At 40.4% G+C, this 20,406-nt stretch overlaps 1 protein-coding gene across 1 annotated transcript in view; it reads right to left on the bottom strand.

Moving 5' to 3' along the window:
* EXOC4 (exocyst complex component 4) overlaps positions 1-20,406 on the bottom strand; it is a 752,259-nt gene that overhangs the window by 212,470 nt on the left and 519,383 nt on the right. The window contains exon 11 of the mRNA XM_039243428.1: positions 6,323-6,542. Within this exon, the coding sequence (XP_039099359.1) occupies positions 6,323-6,542 (220 nt within the window). The remainder of the gene's footprint in view (positions 1-6,322; positions 6,543-20,406) is intronic.

Here is a 20,406-nt window from a genome sequence, read left to right as displayed (position 1 = left end):
TTTTTATATACTTCTTCTCAGGGCCATAATTGAGTCTATGGAAAGATCCAGAGAAATGGCTCTAATTCTGGCTGCATGCTGGGATCACTGAGCATCGTATAAAACACTTGGCCCTACCCCTTATTAACTGAATTGAATCTCTGGGACGGGATCATGGCAGTGCTGTTTGCAGAAAGCTCCCGGGTAAGACTTTTTATTTGTTTAATTTAATTTATTTTTGAGACAGACACAAAGGGGGGAGGGAGGGGCAGAGAGAGAGTGGGACAGATGGCACTCTATGCTGTCAGTGCCTGATGTGGGACTCGAACTCACAAACCATGAGATGATGACAAGGTCCATTGCTCAACAGACTGAGCCCTCCAGGCGACCCCCCCCCCCCCCGCCTCCCCGGGTGATTCTAATGGGTGCCATTGCTGAGACCCTGCTCTACGCTCCACAGGTAGCAGTGGGAGGTGCAGCTGACCGAGGAAGAGAAGGGTGTGTGGTGCTAGCAGGCAGCTCTAGCCACGTCACATCTCAGAAGAACTCTGACAAATACTGGGGCAGCCAGGAGCATGAAAATACGCTCATTAAATGCTTCATTCTTACTTGCATGGCTTCTGCTCATTTCCTGCGGGTGATGTGGGAATCTGAGCCGGAGCATTAGGAAAGTTGCTTCTTCCTCTCGTTGTCTGACATGAGCCAGAAAACAGGCTCATCCTGTGTTGGGTAAGTACTTTGCAAAATTCAGCAACGTGCTAGACTAGGAAGCAGCTTCTGCTGCCGCTGCAAATATTGTTTTTACAGTTTCTGGGCCTGTATGAAATGAAGCCGGATAGTTGTGGTTTCTTTTAGGTTTTTGTTTTTTAAGCGACCACTGCTGTTCACTGCAGTGCTGAGCGCCCACAGTGTTAGATCCCATTTCTGGACCTCCAGCCGGGCATGACATAGTGATACTTCTAAAACTTCTGTCTCTATCATCAATACAGGAGGCGGGGGGGCCGAGGGGGGGGGGCGCAGCTGGTTAGACCAAGATTCCTGCAGGAATGTGAATTTCTCACCAGGTCAGGTGTCGCCGACCCTGACAGTCCACGGACCAACTGGCACAAAGTCCCAAACTCTAACTGTGCCTGCAGATCACATCTGATGCCGTATAAATGCAGACTGATGTAGAGGGCTGATGTTCTTTTCCACAACCACTCGCTATGTAGCAACGGTATACAGCATATTACCCAGGGTGAGGAGGGGAGAATGTTTACTTGCACCTGTCTTCACATAGTTAAATGCCCATTCAGCAGTTGACCAGGTAAAAAGATAAAAACCCGAGCATTAGCCTCCTAGCCCTTTTCAAAAATTTGGATGGAGATGCTAAAGAAGAAAAACATGAAGAAACATCTCCAAATCAATGATAGACAGTTGGAGTGGGTGTTTCCTCGTGTCTAAGGAATGAAAACTTTGTAGACGTCTATAGATGTAAAACGTAATGAAAGGATGTTCACTTCAACGGACTGTTTCCATTCTCCATGCCCAGAATGCCCATTTCTCTGGCTTAGGAGACATGAGGAATTACTCCTAAGAGATTTCCTTCATCTGAATCAGCGTGCTTTGTCTTGCAACAGGTGGAAGCCATTTTGAAAAAAAAAAAGAAAGAAAGAAAAGAAAAAAGGATGGCAAGAGAGGAAGAGAGGAAGGAGACAATAAGACCATGAAGTGTATTCAATCCTGTGTTCATGTGGATAGTATCGGAGGAATAAGAACTGCAACATTTTAATGTAAGTATTGTCAACAATCTTAAACCTGTGACCATGAATCTTGGGGAGAAAACATGTACACACATGCCTTTGTCCTAAGGAAGGCATCGTTAATTAATCCATCCACTTGCAATCACTCAACCACGCAGCGATTTATTAAATACTGAGTGCCTCTTCTAGATCAGAGACTGTTCTAGGAGCTGAGGATTTAGGAGAGAGCCCCCTGTAAAAAATATTTAAGCTACTCCATCCATTGGAAACCACCTTGGGCACCAAGGTGAGAGATGATTGGTTCTGTGCTTTTACTTCTTACTCTCAAAGTGAGTAAGAAATTTAGCGCAGTGTGTCCCTCACTATGGTGAGAGCACAGCCCCCCCCCCAATCTGTTGTAGACTGATACCTTTATAAAATACAACAGAAATTGATTAATGAAAATTTTTTAACCACAAAGATCTACAAAACACAAATCCTCCTCATTTTTGTTATTAGTTTCAACAGGTAATGTCAAATTCCTTTGGAAGGAGGGAGGGCATCTAAATGCTTCCTCGCCAATTCTGCACGTCTCACTGCAGACTGCCAACGAATAGCTTGCAGACAAGCATACTCCTCGGGCCACATTTTGAGTAGAACTCATTTAGATACTGGGCTAGGGTCAGGTTGCCTGGGTTTGAATTATAGTTCTAGTACTTGCTAGCTATGTGACCATGGGCAAGTTATTTACTTTCACTATGTCTGTTTCCTCCCCATAATAGGAGGAAAAGCTCACAAAGCTTTTGCCAATTCATGTAAGACACATGTCAATACACATAAACAATCAGAATAGTATGTGGCTCATGGTAAATGCTATTACAAGTGTTAGCTGCTATCATTACTTCTATCTACTATTACGAATGCATTTGTTACTATTATTATTACCAGGACTATGCTACTGGATCATGGGCCAATACTTGCACAGCTGTTTCAGCTATAAGATGGTGCTGGTCAACTCCTCTTTTCTATTTCCTTCTCTTCTATGAATTCTGTGCCCAGACAATGAAATTATGGATTCAAAAAGCCTGTTCTCACCCATGGAAACACCCCCTCATAACAGATCATCTATACTGCCCAGATGCCATTTCAGAGAGGTAGGTACAAAGGTCCTGGGGTTCAGGGCATGTGGCCGCCATCAAACAAATGAAATCAGCCCTGACACAGCTGTCCTCCCACTGCCCCCTGGGAATACAGCTGTGTCCTGCTGTGTGACACTGGCAGCTGCCTCAGGGCACAGGTGCGGTCCTTTCTTCTCTGAGACCAAAGGACTGTGGAGCAGAGGGAGTGACTTTACAGGACATTTTTAAACTTCGAGTAATTGACTCCTTAACCTATCGTAACTTCTACACATATGTGTATTTCTCCAAGCACCCTTCTTAACAGTTGTTTTGGATTCTCAGCAAAAATGTTTGAGAATTATTTATTTTACTTCCGATTAATCACTTACAATTAGCTGGGAATGAAAATGTCAAGGTGACACAGAAACACATTTAAGGAACACTGAACCTTGACCATGGAAACTTACATTCGAAAACAATTTACAATGATTATAAAAGTGAGAGGATGCCTCAAGATGGGAAAGGAAAATAACCATCTCATTTACTTTTTAAATCTCATTACTCTGAGAATATTAAACAAATTTATTGATATGGCCTAACTAATTTGTATTCTCAGAAAATAAAATTTTTATGAAGAAAGAAAGGGCAGCAAAATAACTAAATATGAGAGCAGGTGTCTGGGGTTCTGACAACAAACTTGGAGATTAACTGGGTGAATGATCTTAGTTTAAAGATGTACTCACATATATAGAATTCTATGTGGACTCAGGCAAGGAGAGAACGGGTGAAGGCGGGGCTCTCAGAATGGAGTAATTGATTTAAAAAACAAAAGGCACACTAACACTATGGCTGGTGACAAGGTTGGGTGTGATTTACTGAGACAGCAGTAGACCCCCGAGATGTCATTTTGCTGCAAAGTGTGGCCCTGACACGGCCCAGATTGTAGTCAGCCAGTTATTAGTTTTAATGTGGTTTTGCTACTCAAGCTGAAAATGATAATGCATAATAAGCTACCATCTTTAGTACACCGATCCTCTCTGTCATATGTTGTTGCCTTTGTTTTCTTTTAAATTCAGTACACCAAAGCATGTGAAAGTTGCTCTGTGCTGTACAGACTGACACTGCAGGGACATAAATACTGAGTGGTTTTCTGAAAGAGAGGAAGCTCATGATATGGACAGAAGCTAGATAAAGACAGAGTTTTGGCACTCTCTAATTCTCATCTTCCAACTCTGACTGCAATTATTTCTGACTCTCAAAACTTATCCAACTGGGTCTATCCATCCATCCATCTATCCATGCATGTATGCATTCGTTCAATAAATTATGTATCGAGCCCTTTCCTGCTGTCTGGTACCATACTATGCTTTTGGATCTTACGTTCTATCGGGAAAAGACAAAATAAACAAGCTGGAAAATCAGTGAACTAATCATTATGGTAGTTGTGTTAAGATGGGAAAAAATCAAGGGGTTAAAATAGTGACTAACTGAGGAGATCTATTCAGGATCTTGAGAACAAAGAGAACTTCATGCAGATGATCGAATGAAGAAAGACTAGTGAAGAGATGAATTACAGAGGTATGGGCAGCGCTGAAAGCAGCAGCGAGGGACGGCAAGGTGCCTGGAGTCTAATGATAGCAGAAAGTTTGGCATCAAGGGGCAAGGAGAAGAGCTGGTGTTCCCAGAGGCCAGTGAGAGCTGCAGCTATGGGTCAGGTGTCACCCAACAGGACCTCTGGAATATGAAGGATGCACCTATGGCCAGAACAGTGATCCAAAGTGGAGAGGAAGGAGATCAGAAACAACCCCAATCTCTCTCGCCTCTTCCCTCTTCCAATCTGCTGCTGGTGCTTCCTATGGGCAGAACCAGGTCTTAAGTCACCTGGCAAAGAAGTTTTGGTGATAGAGTCCATGGAGTTCAGCTTCAGTGCTAGAATGGACTGGGGCGTCAGAGGGAGGGAAGAATGTAAAATAACCAGGGAAGGGGACCTACTCACGTAGGACAGTCAGGAAAAGCTGTCACCCCATGGAGGTAACATCTGAACTGAGACTGTGAGAGAACAAGGTCCCTGCCACGCAAAGAGCCAGCGGAAGAGTAATCCGGCAGGGGGAGAAGCAAGCACATGCCTCCGCCACTCTCCCGTCTCTGCCCCCCAGACTTAGTACAGATCCCTCACGGGGAACGCATCTCACACAGACCCAGATGATCTGAATGAACCCTTTCCTAGGTGTGATGCTATAACTCAAGTTTCAGGAGAAGCAAATGCCTCTACTCTATTTTCTCAATACCGCAAGAGAGTTTTCTCATCAAATAGAATGCTCACGGGGCGCCTGGGTGGCTCAGTCAGTTAAGCGCCTGACTCTTGATTTCGGCTCAGGTCAAGATTTCACGATTTGTGAGTTTGAGACCTGCACTGGGCACTGCACTGACAGCACAGAGCCGGCTTGGGATTCTGTCTCCTGTCTCTCTCTCTCGTTCTCTCTGCCCCTCCCCTATTCTCTCTCTCTCAAAAATAAATAAGCTTTAAAGAATGCTCATAACTAGAACATTTGCCTATGAAAGGTCCAGGGTTTCTATTAATTCTGATGCACAAAGAAGGAAAAACCAAGGAACATATACATAAAGGCAGGTAAGGGCAAGCAGCTGAGGCAGCTGGAATTCCTTTCCATTTATACAACTTTTCTTTGAAAGAGCTCAAGCTTTCCATACGTTGAGATATCCTTGTCTCGTGCAACTATTAAAAAAAAATGCTATCGCGCCCATCATTCTCTCAAATGAAGAAACACTAAAAGATACAATAACCATGTAATAATAGTTAACGCACGTATACATTTTAAACTCATACTAACGTTCTTTTGGTTTTATATTTACCCCCAAGTCACTGACTAAAATGGATACAAAATCAATGCCTGAAGCCTATAAATCCAAATATCTACTGACAACTTATTTTCGGTTGCCTAGAAACCATTTCTTTATATAGTCTATGTAAAATCTTCAGTATTAAAAAGATCATGACTTGAATTCAATGATCTGACTTTTAAAAGTCAGTTTGCTGGTGGGTTCAAATTCACTGTGAGCGAGCTGAGGTCAGAGCAGGCCTGCCCTGGAAAGGGTACCCAGGGTTTTCTGTTGGTGGGTGGTTGAGGTGAGGCATGGAAGTTTCCTCCCCTTAAGTCCTGAACACTCCTGACACATTTGCCAGAGGAGAAAGAATTCCTCTCAAGGACAAGTTCCAGGCAAATAATGAGGAACTGCCTGCATATTAATGAGATTCACCACCTTCCATATTCAATGGCCAGCCACTTTTTTCTTATAAAAGATCTTAAGGAATTTCCATTATCTCCATATTAGTTCTAAATTCCCCTAGTGCCTGTCTAATTTATTTCCTTTTGTTTTGTCTCTAATGAATATGGAAACAGATGGTGATTCTTCTTCTTTTTGTAATTTGTGTCTCTTGCCAAGTCAGTGAAAAGCGCTGATAAAGACAGTTAAGTATATTATCACCTGTAAGAGAGGACGCTGCACCCCCATCACCTTCATGGTGTCCGCATTAGCGAGGATCTTCAAGGGGTCGGATGTTTTCGTGACTCCTTCAATCTCCTTGTTGATCTCTGCCAGGACCTGATTCAGGAAGATGTTTTTGATGTACATGGTGAGAAAGTCTCGAAGCGGACACTGTTTGGCTGGGCCAAGTCCCAAGGCGTGCTCGATCTCCTGAATAAATCTGGAAGACAGCAGAAGAAAATGGTTGTTAAATATATCAGAAGAATAGTTCTAGAAATATCACAAAGCACATATGGGTATTTCTAGGCTTTGGCATCTCTTTCTATCTATGGAGAGATGAGAGGGAATTCCCAGAATTCCTAACACGAACATGCCATTACTTTATTATTTGTCTGTACAAGAGCTTTTTTTATTTTCCTAAGTTATTGTTTCACTAACTGAATAGACATAGGACAAAATAGAAAACATGACTTCTAAACTAAGGGGAAAAAAGGGGTGACACCAGAAACTATTTGTATTATTTCAAGAAGGAAATAAGAATACAAAAAGCAAAGGCAGGTATGATAACAGAAAATAAATTACAATGCAAATTTAAAAGCATACCCCCAAATACTGCATATTTCTCATGAGATCCTTACATGTGTAGATAGTAAAATTTTTTTTTAATTTAAAAATTTTTTAATTTAAAAATTTCCCTGATGATTAGATGTTGAGCATCTTTTCCTGTGTCTGTTAGTTATTTGTAAGTCTTCTTTAGGGACATGTCTATTCAGGTCATCTGCCCATTTAGTAGGATTTTTTTTTTTTGCTGCTGAGTTATGTAAATTCTTTATATATTTTGGATACTAACTCTTTATCAGATATGTCATGTGCAAATATCTTCTCCCATTCAGTAGACTGTTTTTTTGTTTTCTTGATAGTTTCCTTTGCTGTGCAAAAGCTTTTGATTTTTATATGATCCCAATAGTTTATTTTTGCCTTTGTTTACCTTGCTTGCCTCAGGAGACAGATCTAGAAAAATGTTTCTATGGCTGGTGTCAGAGGAATTATTGTCTATGTTCTCTTGTGGGGTTTTTATGCTTTCGGGTCTCATGTTTAGGTCTTTAATCTATTTAGAATTTAATTTTGTGTATGGTGTTAGAAAGTATTCCAGTTTCATTCTTTTACATGAAGCCACATGAGATATCACCTCACACCTGTCGGAATGGCTAAAATCAAGAAGAAAAGAAATAACTAGTATTGGTGAGAATGTGGAAAAAAGGAACCCTGGTGCGTGGCCGGTGGAATGTAAATTGTACAGCAACTCTGGAAAACAGTATGGAGTTTCCTCACATAATTTAAAAAAAAAACATATGATCTAATAATCTCTCTACTGGGTCTTTACCCGGAGAAAATGAAAGCACTAACTCAAAATAATATATGCACCCCTATGTTTACTGCAGCATTATTTATGAGAATCAAGACATGGAAGCAACCTAAGCATTCATCAATAGATGGATGGCTAAAGAAAATGTGAGATACACACACACACACACACACACACACCCACAATGGGATATTACACAGCCATTAAAAAAGGATGAGATCATGCCATTTGAGACAACATGCATGGACCTAGAAGGTATTACATTAAGTGAAGTAAATCAGACTGAGAAAGACAAATATCGTAGGATCCACTCATAAATGGAATCTAAAAAAGATGACTAAGCAAACAAAAAGTAGAATCTGAACTATAAATATAGAGAACCAACTGAGGGTTGCTGGGGGTGGGATGGGGGAGGTTGGGCAAAACAGGCGAAAGGGGCAAGGAGATACATGCCTCCAGGTATGCAATGAGTAAGTCACAGGGAATAAAAAGCAGAGCGTAAGGAATACAGTCAATGATATCACCACAGTGATGTGATGGGGCAGATGGTAGCTATACTCATGGTGAGCACAACATAATGTATAAACTTGTCAATGTCACTAAGTTGTACACCTGAAACTAATGTAACATTGTGTGTCAACACTCAAAAAAAAAAAAGGTGGAGGGAAAATAAATGATACTCTTTTAATGCATGACGATATGTAAGTTGGGAGGTTATGAAAGGGAACAGGAAGGGGGTGTGGACAAAAGAGTACTGCAATCTTATCTGGAATGATCTGCTTCCTTTATTAAAAACACTTAAAGCAAAGGGGCGCCTGGATGCCTCCGTCACTTGAGTGTCCGATTCTTGATTTTGGCTCAGATCATGATCCCAGGATTATGGGATCGACTCCCACATTGGGCTCTGTGTGGAGCGTAGAACCTGCTTAAGATTCTCCCTCCTCCCCTGCCCCTACTCATACTCTCTCTCTAAAATAAAAGAAATAATTAAAAAAATACATAAAGCATAGACAGAATGAGTATGCAGATATTTGTTGGGTTATTCTTTGTACGTGCTTTGCATGGTTTTGATATACAAAAACTTAAGTTACTACCACCCAGTTAATAACACCACTCCCCCCAAAAACAAGGTTTAAATTCTAGTTACGACAGTTTATTAACTGTGAGTAATGGCATAAAATGAAAACTTTGCTGCTACCTCTTCAGTACAGAAATCTCTAGGTACATAATTGATATTCACCATGATCAATGGGTCAATCATGTCCCTTCTTTCAAAGTCTATCCGTGATGGATAACTGCACATCTGTCATTCATGTTCAGGCAGCAAAGCGTGTAGTCGTGTCGTCTCCTTGTCTCCCACTGATAAACTCATGGGACATTTTACAAAAATGGAGATTTAAAAGAGGGAACTGGCCAAAAAAGACAGAAGTACAGAAAAACACTAACAGTGATAACACTGGGAGTGAATTTGAGTGGACTGTAAGTGGATTTACAGAAGAAATAGTTAGGATTGTTGACATCACCTCCATCTGAGAAGGGAACACACCTAGAGGGAAGGAGCATTTATTCACCTCACCAAGGAGAAAGCCTTTGTGGCAAAAGGGATGAAGACATCCCAGAGGAAGTGGTGTGGCCCAAACTGCATATGGTAAAGGAGCTCTTGAAGGTGTTTCATGACATTGAAAACCAAAAAATAAAATGCTGGCAGAGCCAGATACCAGCAGGTATGGCATTTCACCAACACCTAGAAAAGGTGTTCACTGTGTATTATGAAGTACAAGGATGAACAGAAGGTGTTCAAACTACTCGGATAAGAGTTTAACAAAGAAATGAACTACTTTACACATCAGTTTTCTTATTTCTTTTTCATTTTTGTACAAATTTATAACCGACAGCAAGGGACTTTTTCCTGTTTTGGCAAAAACTTCCTACAGTCAAGAAACAACTGTGACTAAGATTGCCTTGCACGGCGATTTTTATAGTTCTACAATGTTATGCAAAGTAAGGACTATGTGGTATTTTAAATTTTCTTCCAAAAAACTGTAGAAGGGAAATGAAGTGAAATCAAATCAAATGAAATAAAGAGAAAAACGGAATGATTAACTGGGAAGATATATTTTCAACTTCTATCACAGATGAGTTAGGGGAAAAAAAACCAAAAACAAACCAAACAACTTAGTGCAGAAATGACCAAAAGACAGGAAAAGAGAGTTTACAGTAAAAGAAATACAATGGTCACTAAACATCAGAAAAAATTCTTAACCTTGATCCTAATGAAAAGAAAACGAGAAGTAAACTATACTGAGATGTCATTTTTTTATAACCAAATCCCCAAAATTTGAAAACGTCTTCTTTTGGCGTACGTGTGGAAAGTGGCATTCTTTGCTGAGAACAAAGTGAGGGCTGATGGGGGTTGGGGGAAGGGGAAGGGGGTGATGGGCATGGAGGACGGCACTTGTGGGGATGAGCACTGGGTGTTATATGGAAACCAACTTGACAATAAACTATTTAAGGAAAAAAAAAACAAGAAAGAGGCATTCTCATGTATTGTTGATGGGAATGAAAAACAGTGCAACCCTTATGAAGGGCAAGTTGGAATCATCATTCAAAATTACAAATGCACTTCCTTTTGACCCAGAAAGCCCACTTCTGGGAAATTCTTCTGACAGCTATTTCTAAATATGATCACACAGATCAGTGTAGCATTGTTTTTATGGCAAAGGACCAAAAAATCCATCATTTAAGGATTAATCAAATAAACTGTGGTGTATCTGCAGTAAGCTCAACCCCCAAACGTGGAAGCTTCTGATGCACTAATGTGAAAAGATCTCCAAGATAAATTGTTCAGCGAGAAATGCAAGCTGCAGATCAATATGTATTTAGTAGTATCATTACACTGACCTGCCTGTAAAAATTATATATCCTCATTTGCTGATTTTATTATAAAGACACCCTGGGAAGATTCACAAAAATTTAATCAAAGGAATGCCTGTAGGAAGCAGGGATGGGACGGGGTCTGAAAGAGAAGGAGGAATAAGACTTTTCAATTATAACTTTTAATAATTGCTTGAGTTTTTTAAAGATCAAATTGGCTTTATTCAACAATTTATGAATCAGACAGCATCCCATCAAGTAAACAGAAAAGAGCTCTTATAATCATTGCATTTTTAAAGACCGTGAATGTATTAGTTACTCAAATAAAATTAAATTAGAAAATTAAAAAAAATTACCTATATATACCCAAGACTGTACTTCATAAATTTCTACTTTCTTTCTTGTTAGGCCACATTTGAAGTTTGGTGGGAGTGCCTGGGTGGCTCAGTCAGTTAAGTGTCCAACTTTTGCTCAGGTCAAGATCTCAGGGTTTGTGGGTTCAAGCCCCGTGTTGGGCTCTGTGCTGACAGCTCAGAGCCTGAAGCCTACTTAGGCTTGAACCCCTGTGTAGCTCCCTCTCTCTGCCCCTCCCCCTTTTGTACTTTGCCCCTCTTTCAAAAATAAATAAACATTAAAAAAATTATTAAAAAAAAGTTTGGTGTAGAAATGTTCTTTAAGTTTAGCTGTTTGACCTAATAAAGTGTTTCCTTTACTTAATACATAAATACATCATGGTTAATCTTGCATATTGCCAGTTTAATATTCTATTAACCTGTGTGTGTGTGTGTGCGTGCGCGCGCGTGCATGCAAGCACACAGTGGTTGGGGGGAAGTTAGAACTTACACATACAGGATCATCACAGTGATAGAGCAACACAAAGAATGTAGGGAAAAAAGCTGAAATTGAAAAGCCATGGGAAACACCAATGAGGCTTCTTAATTGATTTTATCAACACAGAAAGGGAAGTAAAAGCATGACTATCAAACAAGATATAAAGACACATCTTTAAGAAGGGAGTGAGGGAAAGACAGTGGGGAAAAATGAAGAAATAAAGGTAGATATTTAACCATAATTAAAACTCTCCAAATCCCACACCCTGCCATGTTAATTGCTTCTGACTCCTCTAACCCTAAGAGAAGCACCCATCCCCCACCAGCCCGGGTGTATCTTGCTCTCCTTGGTCTGCCTCTAAAAGAAAATCACTGTTTTGAGTTTTCTTGTGAGTAACCACACCAAAGCCCTTTTTATTTTATTTTCTAATATTATGGGATTCAATCATCAGAATCTCTCCTTATTCTTTTCAATGGGACTTAGGAAAAGTTGTCTGAGAGGCACTTCCTACAATTTCAAAGTCTTTACCGTGTGTTAAAAGGAAATTTTTACTAGTGGGCAACTGGGTGGTTCAGTCGGTTAAGCATCCAACTCTTGATTTCCGCTCACATCATGATCTCATGGTTCATGAGTTCGAGCCCCATGGTGGGCTCCATGCTGACAGTTTGGAGCCTGCTTGGGATTCTCTTTCTCTCTCTTCTCTGCCCTTCTCCCCCTTTCTCTCTCAAAATCAATAAGTAAAACTTAAATAAAAAAATTTTTTTTTAGTAGTTAGCCTGCTCCTAAATAGTGACAGAAGGCTCTAAATTATCCACATTTTCTTTTTTTCTAGTCTGCTATTTGCTTTTGGTGTTTCCCAAATGTGAAGCTACTCTGAGCCGCACTGATGGAGGGGCAGGGCTCCTACCACCTTTAGCTGACGGATTTCTTCCAAATACAAGTCACTCATTCCCCACAGCACACACGTCAGTCTAAAAGGACACATCCAAGTTGTCACCTCAACCTCAAGGGGACCCATTCGACATGTGTCCAAATCTGCTTTCAGAGCTGTATAGGCCCTCACTGCGCAGAAAGCATGAAACATGATGTGCGAGGGGAGAGGAAAAACCTGGCTGTCTGATCAGCCTGTTTTGACCCCCGTGAACAAGGGGAAGTGAGTACATGAGGTGGGCAAACCACCCTTTCCTGGGCAGGAAGGCCATGGAAAAGGAACTCCCTGAAGGAGCCAGGAGGCAAACCAGACTCTTGGTCGCTGCAGGGGACTGACTGAGGGGAGTGGAGTGGCCATGGCAGAACAATCACGGAAGGCATTCCTGAGACTGAATTTTGAAGGTACAGGTTACTCAGCCCCTCCTCATTTTTCTGCTGTATTCTATAAACCAGATGTAATAATATACAGGATTGTTTTGGGGCGCCTGGGTGGCTCAGTCGGTTAAGCGTCCAACTTCAGCTCAGGTCATGATCTCACGGTTTGTGGGTTGGAGCCCCACGTCGGGCTCTGTGCTGACAGCCAGCTCAGAGCCTGGAGCCTGTTTCAGATTCTGTGTTTCCCTCTCTCTCTGACCCTTCCCTGCTCACACTCTTTCTCTCTCTCAGAAATAAATAAAACATTAAAAAATTAATATACAGGATTGTTTTGATGATTAAAGGAGGAAATCAAAGTCAAGCACCCGGCACAGGGGTCGGCACACAGCAACTGCTGAGCAAGTGGTAGCTACTATTTTTGTGATTTTTACCAGGTACATGAGCCGTGATGGGGTTGTGGAGGAAAGGGGTACACGCGTGATGGGTTGTTTTTTACCTCATTCCTTCATTTTCCTTTGCTTGCTCATAATTTGCAATGTGGACCAGCAGATTAATACTTCGACTCTTTCAGAAACAGACTGATGAGGAAGGACCAAAGCCCCATGTGGTTAGGGGTCAAGGGTAAATCACTACTTTGGTATCCTCAGCGCTCAGTACGACTTCCACTATGGCCAGCACATAGTAGACTCTCAGGAATATTTGGGGAACGGAGTGCTGAATGAACTTCAACCCACAGTTCCTGAAACTGAGGTGTGACCTCTCTGGAAAATAATGTACTCCTCCCAAGAATCTGGACTAGAGGCCCCAGTAAATACTTAAAAAGAACAAAAAGCATCCCATCTCTCCACCACCCCAGTGTTAACAGTTGCCTCTTCCTGAAAGAATGTTCTGTAGTCCTTGACCACATTCTCAACGTTGTTTTCTCACTCTGTATAATATGGTTATTCACACAACTTTATATTCTCTTCTTCTGCAGAGTATTATAAACTCATTCCATCACACTAATGAACACAGCATTATTAAAGCAAAGATCTATTAGGGGATATTAATGCTGTCTCCTGGTTTTATTAGAGATAATCCTACAGTGAACATCCTCATTTGGCTTCTGTTGAATTATTCCCACAACCTACTGGGAGTAGCTCCTCATGATTTTTCATGGGCGACTCTGCATTTTATCTCCCCCACCCACCACCCCCTCAACCGATTCCAGCAACATACTGCATGGCTCCTTCTCCCTCGGAAGGAAGTACTTTAAAATTGATCTGGTGAATAGGAAGACAGGAGAGAGAGTCAAGGGTGTGGAGGCGAATCATCAAAAGGCCCAGTTTTTCCAACAATGCTCCTAATCAGCTCTATGGAAGTAAGAGAGCCTAAATTTTTTTTTAACAGTGAAAAGAATCTCATTAGGAAAGAAAACACTTCACTTCAAAGTTGAGACGGAACACAGATGGAACCTTGTCAAAAGGGTATTATCTAATCTGGTGAAGTGCTTTCACACTAGGGATTCCTATCCTGTAAATGATGAGATGGCCCAGGTACGGCTGTGTATATGGAAACAAGGAGAATGAGACTCAAAAAGAAAAGGATCTACATATTGCTACATGCAGAGCATCTAATCACAGGATTTTAAGGTACCTTATTCAGAGTAGCCTCCTAAACCTAAGGTTATAAAAGAGGATAAACCAAAAAACAAATGAAACTAGGCAACAGATTCTCCTGGCATTTGAATGTCTAAAGCATAGGTCGCATTTCCTAAATTCTAATATTGCTGTTGGTAAATATTTAACCAAAGGTTTTCCTTTTAGAATATCATCAACTAGCGGGACCTCCTAAAATATGTACATACGCATTACGTATATTTTAAGTTTGCTCTTTCCGACAGCAAGTGTGTGGCCTTTGGAATGCATACATGAGCACACACTACCTATATTTGACCCGGTATTTTTAAAATTTTTAGCTTGATTTGATTTCTATCCAGAGACATCATAATCTAATTAAAATTTCATTTAAGCTTCCCCAGCTCCTTGGTTAATTGCGGTCTCCTCACCACAAATTCTGCTTCATTGTAAAGCTCCATTTCTTCCACTTTATCTCAGCCAAGAATTCCAGCTACTATCAGCTGAAGATACCCTTGAACATGGAGGGTCTATATTCTATTTTGGAAGTTGCAATGGGAGCAATAGGTATTCCTCTGAATAAAAGTAGTTACTCATGGGAAATATGTATTCCTAACATTCACACCCTAATAAATTTTTAAAATTCTATGGTCAACCTTATCAGCGATGGGACAGGCCGATATGTACCTCCTAATAAGACATAGAACATCATTTCTCTGATGTTCTTGCCAAAAATGCATAATGTGAACCCAGTCATGGGGAAACATGATCTTGCAAAACACAAAATCAAAGGGGCAGATTTCAGAAAATTCAAATTCATCTGGATTTTGGAGCACAAGAAATTCATTCATGTCTCTCCCATAAACACTGTGTCAGTTTATTGCTAATTACATTTTTAATGTATACATTTGCATATAATCTATATCATGCAATATACAATATATTAATTCTTTCCACTTTGAGATTTCCTAAACTTGTTGTATATTATCACACATATGTTTTGATATTTTAGGCTGCATAATGTACACAAAACATTTGTCTGAAAGGCTTGAGGATTTTTCTCCTCGTCCCATGCATTGGAACCAGTAGAAATGTGCAGAGGGATTTATCCCTCTGACTACCTACATTCTTTAGCTTCTCCTTCATTGTCAGTTCCACTAATGTACCTTCCAATCTAGACTCTGCAGAGATGTACCATGCTTATCTCCACCAAGAAGCTATATAATAGGTTTAAAGATGTTTTTAAAAATCTGAACTATTTTCTTTTCTTCATTTTAGTTCAAGGTCTTTATGTGCACAGTTGCATCATATTCACAGGCCTGCAAAAGCTCTGCTTAAGTAGTCAAGCATACTCAAAGGTAAGTTCCCATGGCACCCTCCTCACTGAGCAGTACCCTACTGTTGCATTTAATATCTGTTCATTTAATAATGCCATATGACACAGATATTTATAAATGCCCACATTAAAAGGTTAGTTAACAATCAACAGTGATGCACTGTTTTTTTTGTTTTTGTTTTAATTTAAATCTAAGATATAACATAAGTTAACATATAGTATAGTAATGACTTCAGGAATAAGATTTAGTGATTCATCACTTACATATAACACCCAGTGTTCATCCCAACAAGTTCTCCTTAAGGCCCCTCATCCAGTCCCTCCATCCCCCCACTCAACACCCCTCCAACAACCCTGAGTTTTGTTTTTTGTATTTAAGAGTCTCTTACAGTTTGTCTCCCTCCCTGTTTTTATGTTATTTTTGCTTCCCTTCCCTTATGTTCACCTGTTTCTTAAATTCCACATATGAGTGAATTATATAATATTCATCTTTTTCTGACTTTTTTCGCTTAGCATAATACACTCTAGTTCCATGCACATTGTTGCAAATGGCAAAATTTCATTCTTTTTGATTGCCAAATAATATTCCTTTGTGTATATGTATGTATATGTATACACACACACACCCCACGTCTTCTTTATCAATTTACCAGTTGATGGACATATGGGCTCTTTCTATATTTTGGCTATTGTCGGCAGTGCTGCTATAAACATTGCGGTGCATGTGCCCCTTCGAATCAGCACTCTTGTATCCTTTGGGTAAATACCTAGTAGTAGTGATGTACTGTTTGTGACAGAGACATGAATGAATGACTTGTGCTTTAAAAGCCAAAATTCTGAATCTGAATTTTCTGAAATCTGTTCCTTTGATTTTGTGTTTTGTTTTTGCAGCACGAATGCATATAATAGAAGTAACAGTGACCCTATAGTGTGAATGATACAGGCATTGCAAAGAGAAAACCAAATTACATTTCCCCCCAAATCCAGTAAAGAGAAACGATCTTCAGACACACAGAGAATGGAACACTGAGTGTCCAGTGCAGAGCTATTCTGCAGAAATATGGGCCCATGGGAAATGATGTCAAGCAGCGCTGATAATAGAGTCCTGAATGCTGATGACACTTTTCTGCACTTCACCCTAAGAGAAATAGTAGACTTTTATGAAGGCACAGTAGACTCAAAATTCCCACCATGCTTGATTTGTATGAAAAAAAGGGCAATCTATAACCCATAATAAAATCTATTCCCAGACACGAGCCTATCCTTGCACAAAGAAACTATAACCAGTTAGATGGAGTACTAAGGGAAATGGGCCTTTGCAGTCAAACCCAAGTGAGGCCACGCAAAAGGCCAGAAACAGTTCAGTGTGCACCAAGAAGCTGGCCGGCAAGCATGGCTCCTTTAAGACGTGGTTCTTATGCACTCACTTATTCTCAGATCTGACATTTATGGCGCAAAGCAAACTAAAACAACTTGAGCAAAAAAAAAACGAGAAAGAAACCTCACGGGAATTGATTGGAGATATTCAACTTACTTGGATTATCTGACTCAAAAAAAGATCATTTAGAAATGATTTACAAGGGACTCACTCAGAAACAGCAGCAACAGGCATATTTCAGACCATAAATCAGTGGAACATGAAAACCGAAGAAAAATCCATAAAGGTTAATGCACTTTGGAGCGCATTTGCCTCTTAATTCACGGGAGTAAGTCATCGGCACATCAGGAAGAGGCCCCCCCCAACAGTCTGTAATTGTTCACGCTGAGTGTAACTACTCTCTGTGCCTTTTGTATATAAAGATTTTCTGGGTAAAAGTGCAAAATAAGCTCATCATCGCAGAGCCCAATCATGTCCTCAGTCCACACCCCTAGGAGACCATTTGCTGAACTAATGAAATAAAAAGCGTTTTGGGGGCTCTTGTTTGTAATGAGTAAAATTCATGCCTAGCGCTAGAGGAAAAAAGAGGTAAAAATCATTAAGTAAAGGGAGAAAAGAATATTGCTGACAAAATTTGAGCTCCACAGGCTTGTAAACAGATTTAACTTTAAAAAATCTTACCATGAGTATACCGCAAGTGATTTGTGACTGCATTTAAGTGTTCCCTCCAGACTGAAAAGCACTTTAGGTAAAATGAAGTAAGCCTCTTTACAATGACAGCTGCTTAAATTCTTAAGCATATTATTTGGAAATTGAAGTAATTCAAACTATAACCCTTAATATCAAGCAATCTTCTTTTAATGAAAAAATCCATATAAACAAATTAATCAATAAGGGATATTGATATCAAACTCTGAGACAAAATGATAATCCTCCTTTTCCAATAGGCCGGGAATTGTTTTCATCCTTCCCACTTATTTATAGTCAAAGTAATAGTAACCTCTTTTGTATTTTTTTTTCCTGTGTGTGTTTTTTTTTTTTTACCAAAGATAAGGCTGCCTGAATTCTTCAAGAGAAATAACAACTTATTACAAAATGCCTATCATATCACCTGGAAACTTACATGTTATGTATGAAACATATTATATTTTGGGGGTTCCATATCTGTTGGCTTCAGATATTCTAATGCAAGACACGGGAATCTGGCAAATCTTCTACCTGTTGTCATCAGTAGGAGCTCTATAAATAATTGCTTACATCCAGTCAGCTCTTACCATGTCCTGATTGAAGAGCTTGATGTGGATTCTTTTATGCAATTCTCACAATAACTCCATGAGGGCTGCACTACTGCTATCTGCTGTACAATGAAACTGAGTAAGTGAAAAAATTACAGTACCATTCATAGCTGACAGTTACATTGTACTTAGATATGCCAGAACTGTTTTTACGTAGCCACCATGCTTTCCTTCACTTATTCCTTACAACACTATGAAGAGTACTTTTGTAAGTGCTATTTGGAAGGCAGCTATGCTCACCACTATACCACCGACGCTATAATTGCTATTTGGAAGAAGAAATGAAGACACAGAAAGATTAAGTACTTTCCCAAGGTCCTATAGCTGCTAAGTGAGAGGGCCAAAATTCAAACTTGGGTGATGCCGGACTGAACCATCACTCTGTACAATGTATTCTTCTAACACTGTTACCTCTGAAATGTTCACCCTTTTTTTTTTTTTAATTTTTAATGTTTTTATTTATTTCTAGGAGAGAGAGAGAGAGACAGCGCGAGCAGGGGAGGGTCAGAGAGAGAGGGAGTCACAGACTGAAACAGGCTCCAGGCTCTGAGCTGGCAGTCAGCACAGAGCCCGACGTGGGGCTCGAACCCACGAACCTCGAGATCATGACCTAAGCGAAAGTCGGATGCTTAACCGACTAAGCCACCCAGGCACCCCTAAAATGTTCACCCTTAAGGTTAGGACTCACGAAGGGAGCTGGTAAGGAAAGGGCAATCAACAGAAGTCCATGTGAAAAAGCCCTTGAATGTGGAAGCTTGCATGGATTGAGAAGACCATAAGGTTGCTAACTACAAATATTTGTGTATACATACCAAAGACTGAATTATTTCTCTTGAAATAGAAGACGTCTTATGTCAAGCCCTGTTCCGACTTTCTTCCCCCCTCCCTAAGATCCTGATCTGTACTTTTGATCATCTGTTAGATATTTTCAACTGCATGTTCTTTTGACAATTCAAATGATCTCTAAAATGGAACTTCTCAGGGATGCTTGGGTGGTTCAGTCAGTTAAGTGCCCGACTCTTGGTTTCTGCTTGGGTCGTGACCTCATGGTCACGGGTGCATGGGTTCATGCCCCGTGTCAGACTCTGCTGACAGCACGGAGCCTGCTTGGGATTCTCTCTCTCCCTGTCTCTCTCTGCCCCTCGTCTTCTCTCTCTCTCAAAAAATAAACTTAAAATTTTTTTAATAAAATGGCACTTTTCGTGGCTGCCCTCCAATTATTTCAATTCTCTCCTTCTACATTCCCTATTTTGTACCATCCTCATTCCAGTTACCCTTGCTCAAACTTAATCATCTTTCACTTCATTCTTATTTTCATCCTTGCTACTCATGCAAGTGGCTATGTGTCCAGACATAGACATTCTCTTTATATTATCTCTTATGTTCATGCATTTATTCACGTGTTCATTCCTTCATTCACTTAAGCAAGTATTTATGGAGCATCTACCTTATGCCATGTATTGGTCTATGTGCTAAAGCATTCACCGGGAAAGAATCGCGCCCCAAGGACTATCACTGACATAGCTATGACAGGCATGGTGCCACCTCAAGTAGTTTCATGCTGGGGCCTGAAGAGGCATTCCTGTGCTTCCATTTGTAACATCCAGCACCACAATTCAGGCTTTTATTGAATTAGATGATGGAGATGGATGGACAGAACATTAGGCAATTTCTTCCCAGACCTTCCTAAAACAACTTCCCAACTGATGTTTCCGTCTTTAATCCCTCCTTCCTCCAATTTATCTAACATTAGCCTCATGAAGGCGCAGAATATCTACCCCCTTCCAGCTTCATCAGGGTGTCCTACTCACTCCTGCCTGCAGGTCTTTGCATGTGATGGTCCATCTGCTAGAATAGTCCCCTCCATACCTTTTTTTCCAACAATCCCTTGCCCTATAGCCATGAGCTCAAATACTACTTCTTCCAGGAGGCTTTGCCCCCTTGAGTTGTGGTTGAATGCCCTTTTACTTTGGCCCCACAGAACCATAGGTCCACAGAACATTCCTGTTGAGGTGTCTGTATTTCCTGCTAATTTCTAGCATCTTTAAAAAAAATTTTTTTTAATGTTTATTTAATTTTGAGA

Source organism: Hyaena hyaena, unplaced genomic scaffold (genome assembly GCF_003009895.1).
Source record: "Hyaena hyaena isolate Hyena2069 unplaced genomic scaffold, ASM300989v1 scaffold_8, whole genome shotgun sequence".
NCBI classification, from domain to species: domain Eukaryota; kingdom Metazoa; phylum Chordata; class Mammalia; order Carnivora; family Hyaenidae; genus Hyaena; species Hyaena hyaena.
Note: the sequence above shows the minus strand (reverse complement) of the source record. Positions and strands in the feature narration are given on the sequence as shown.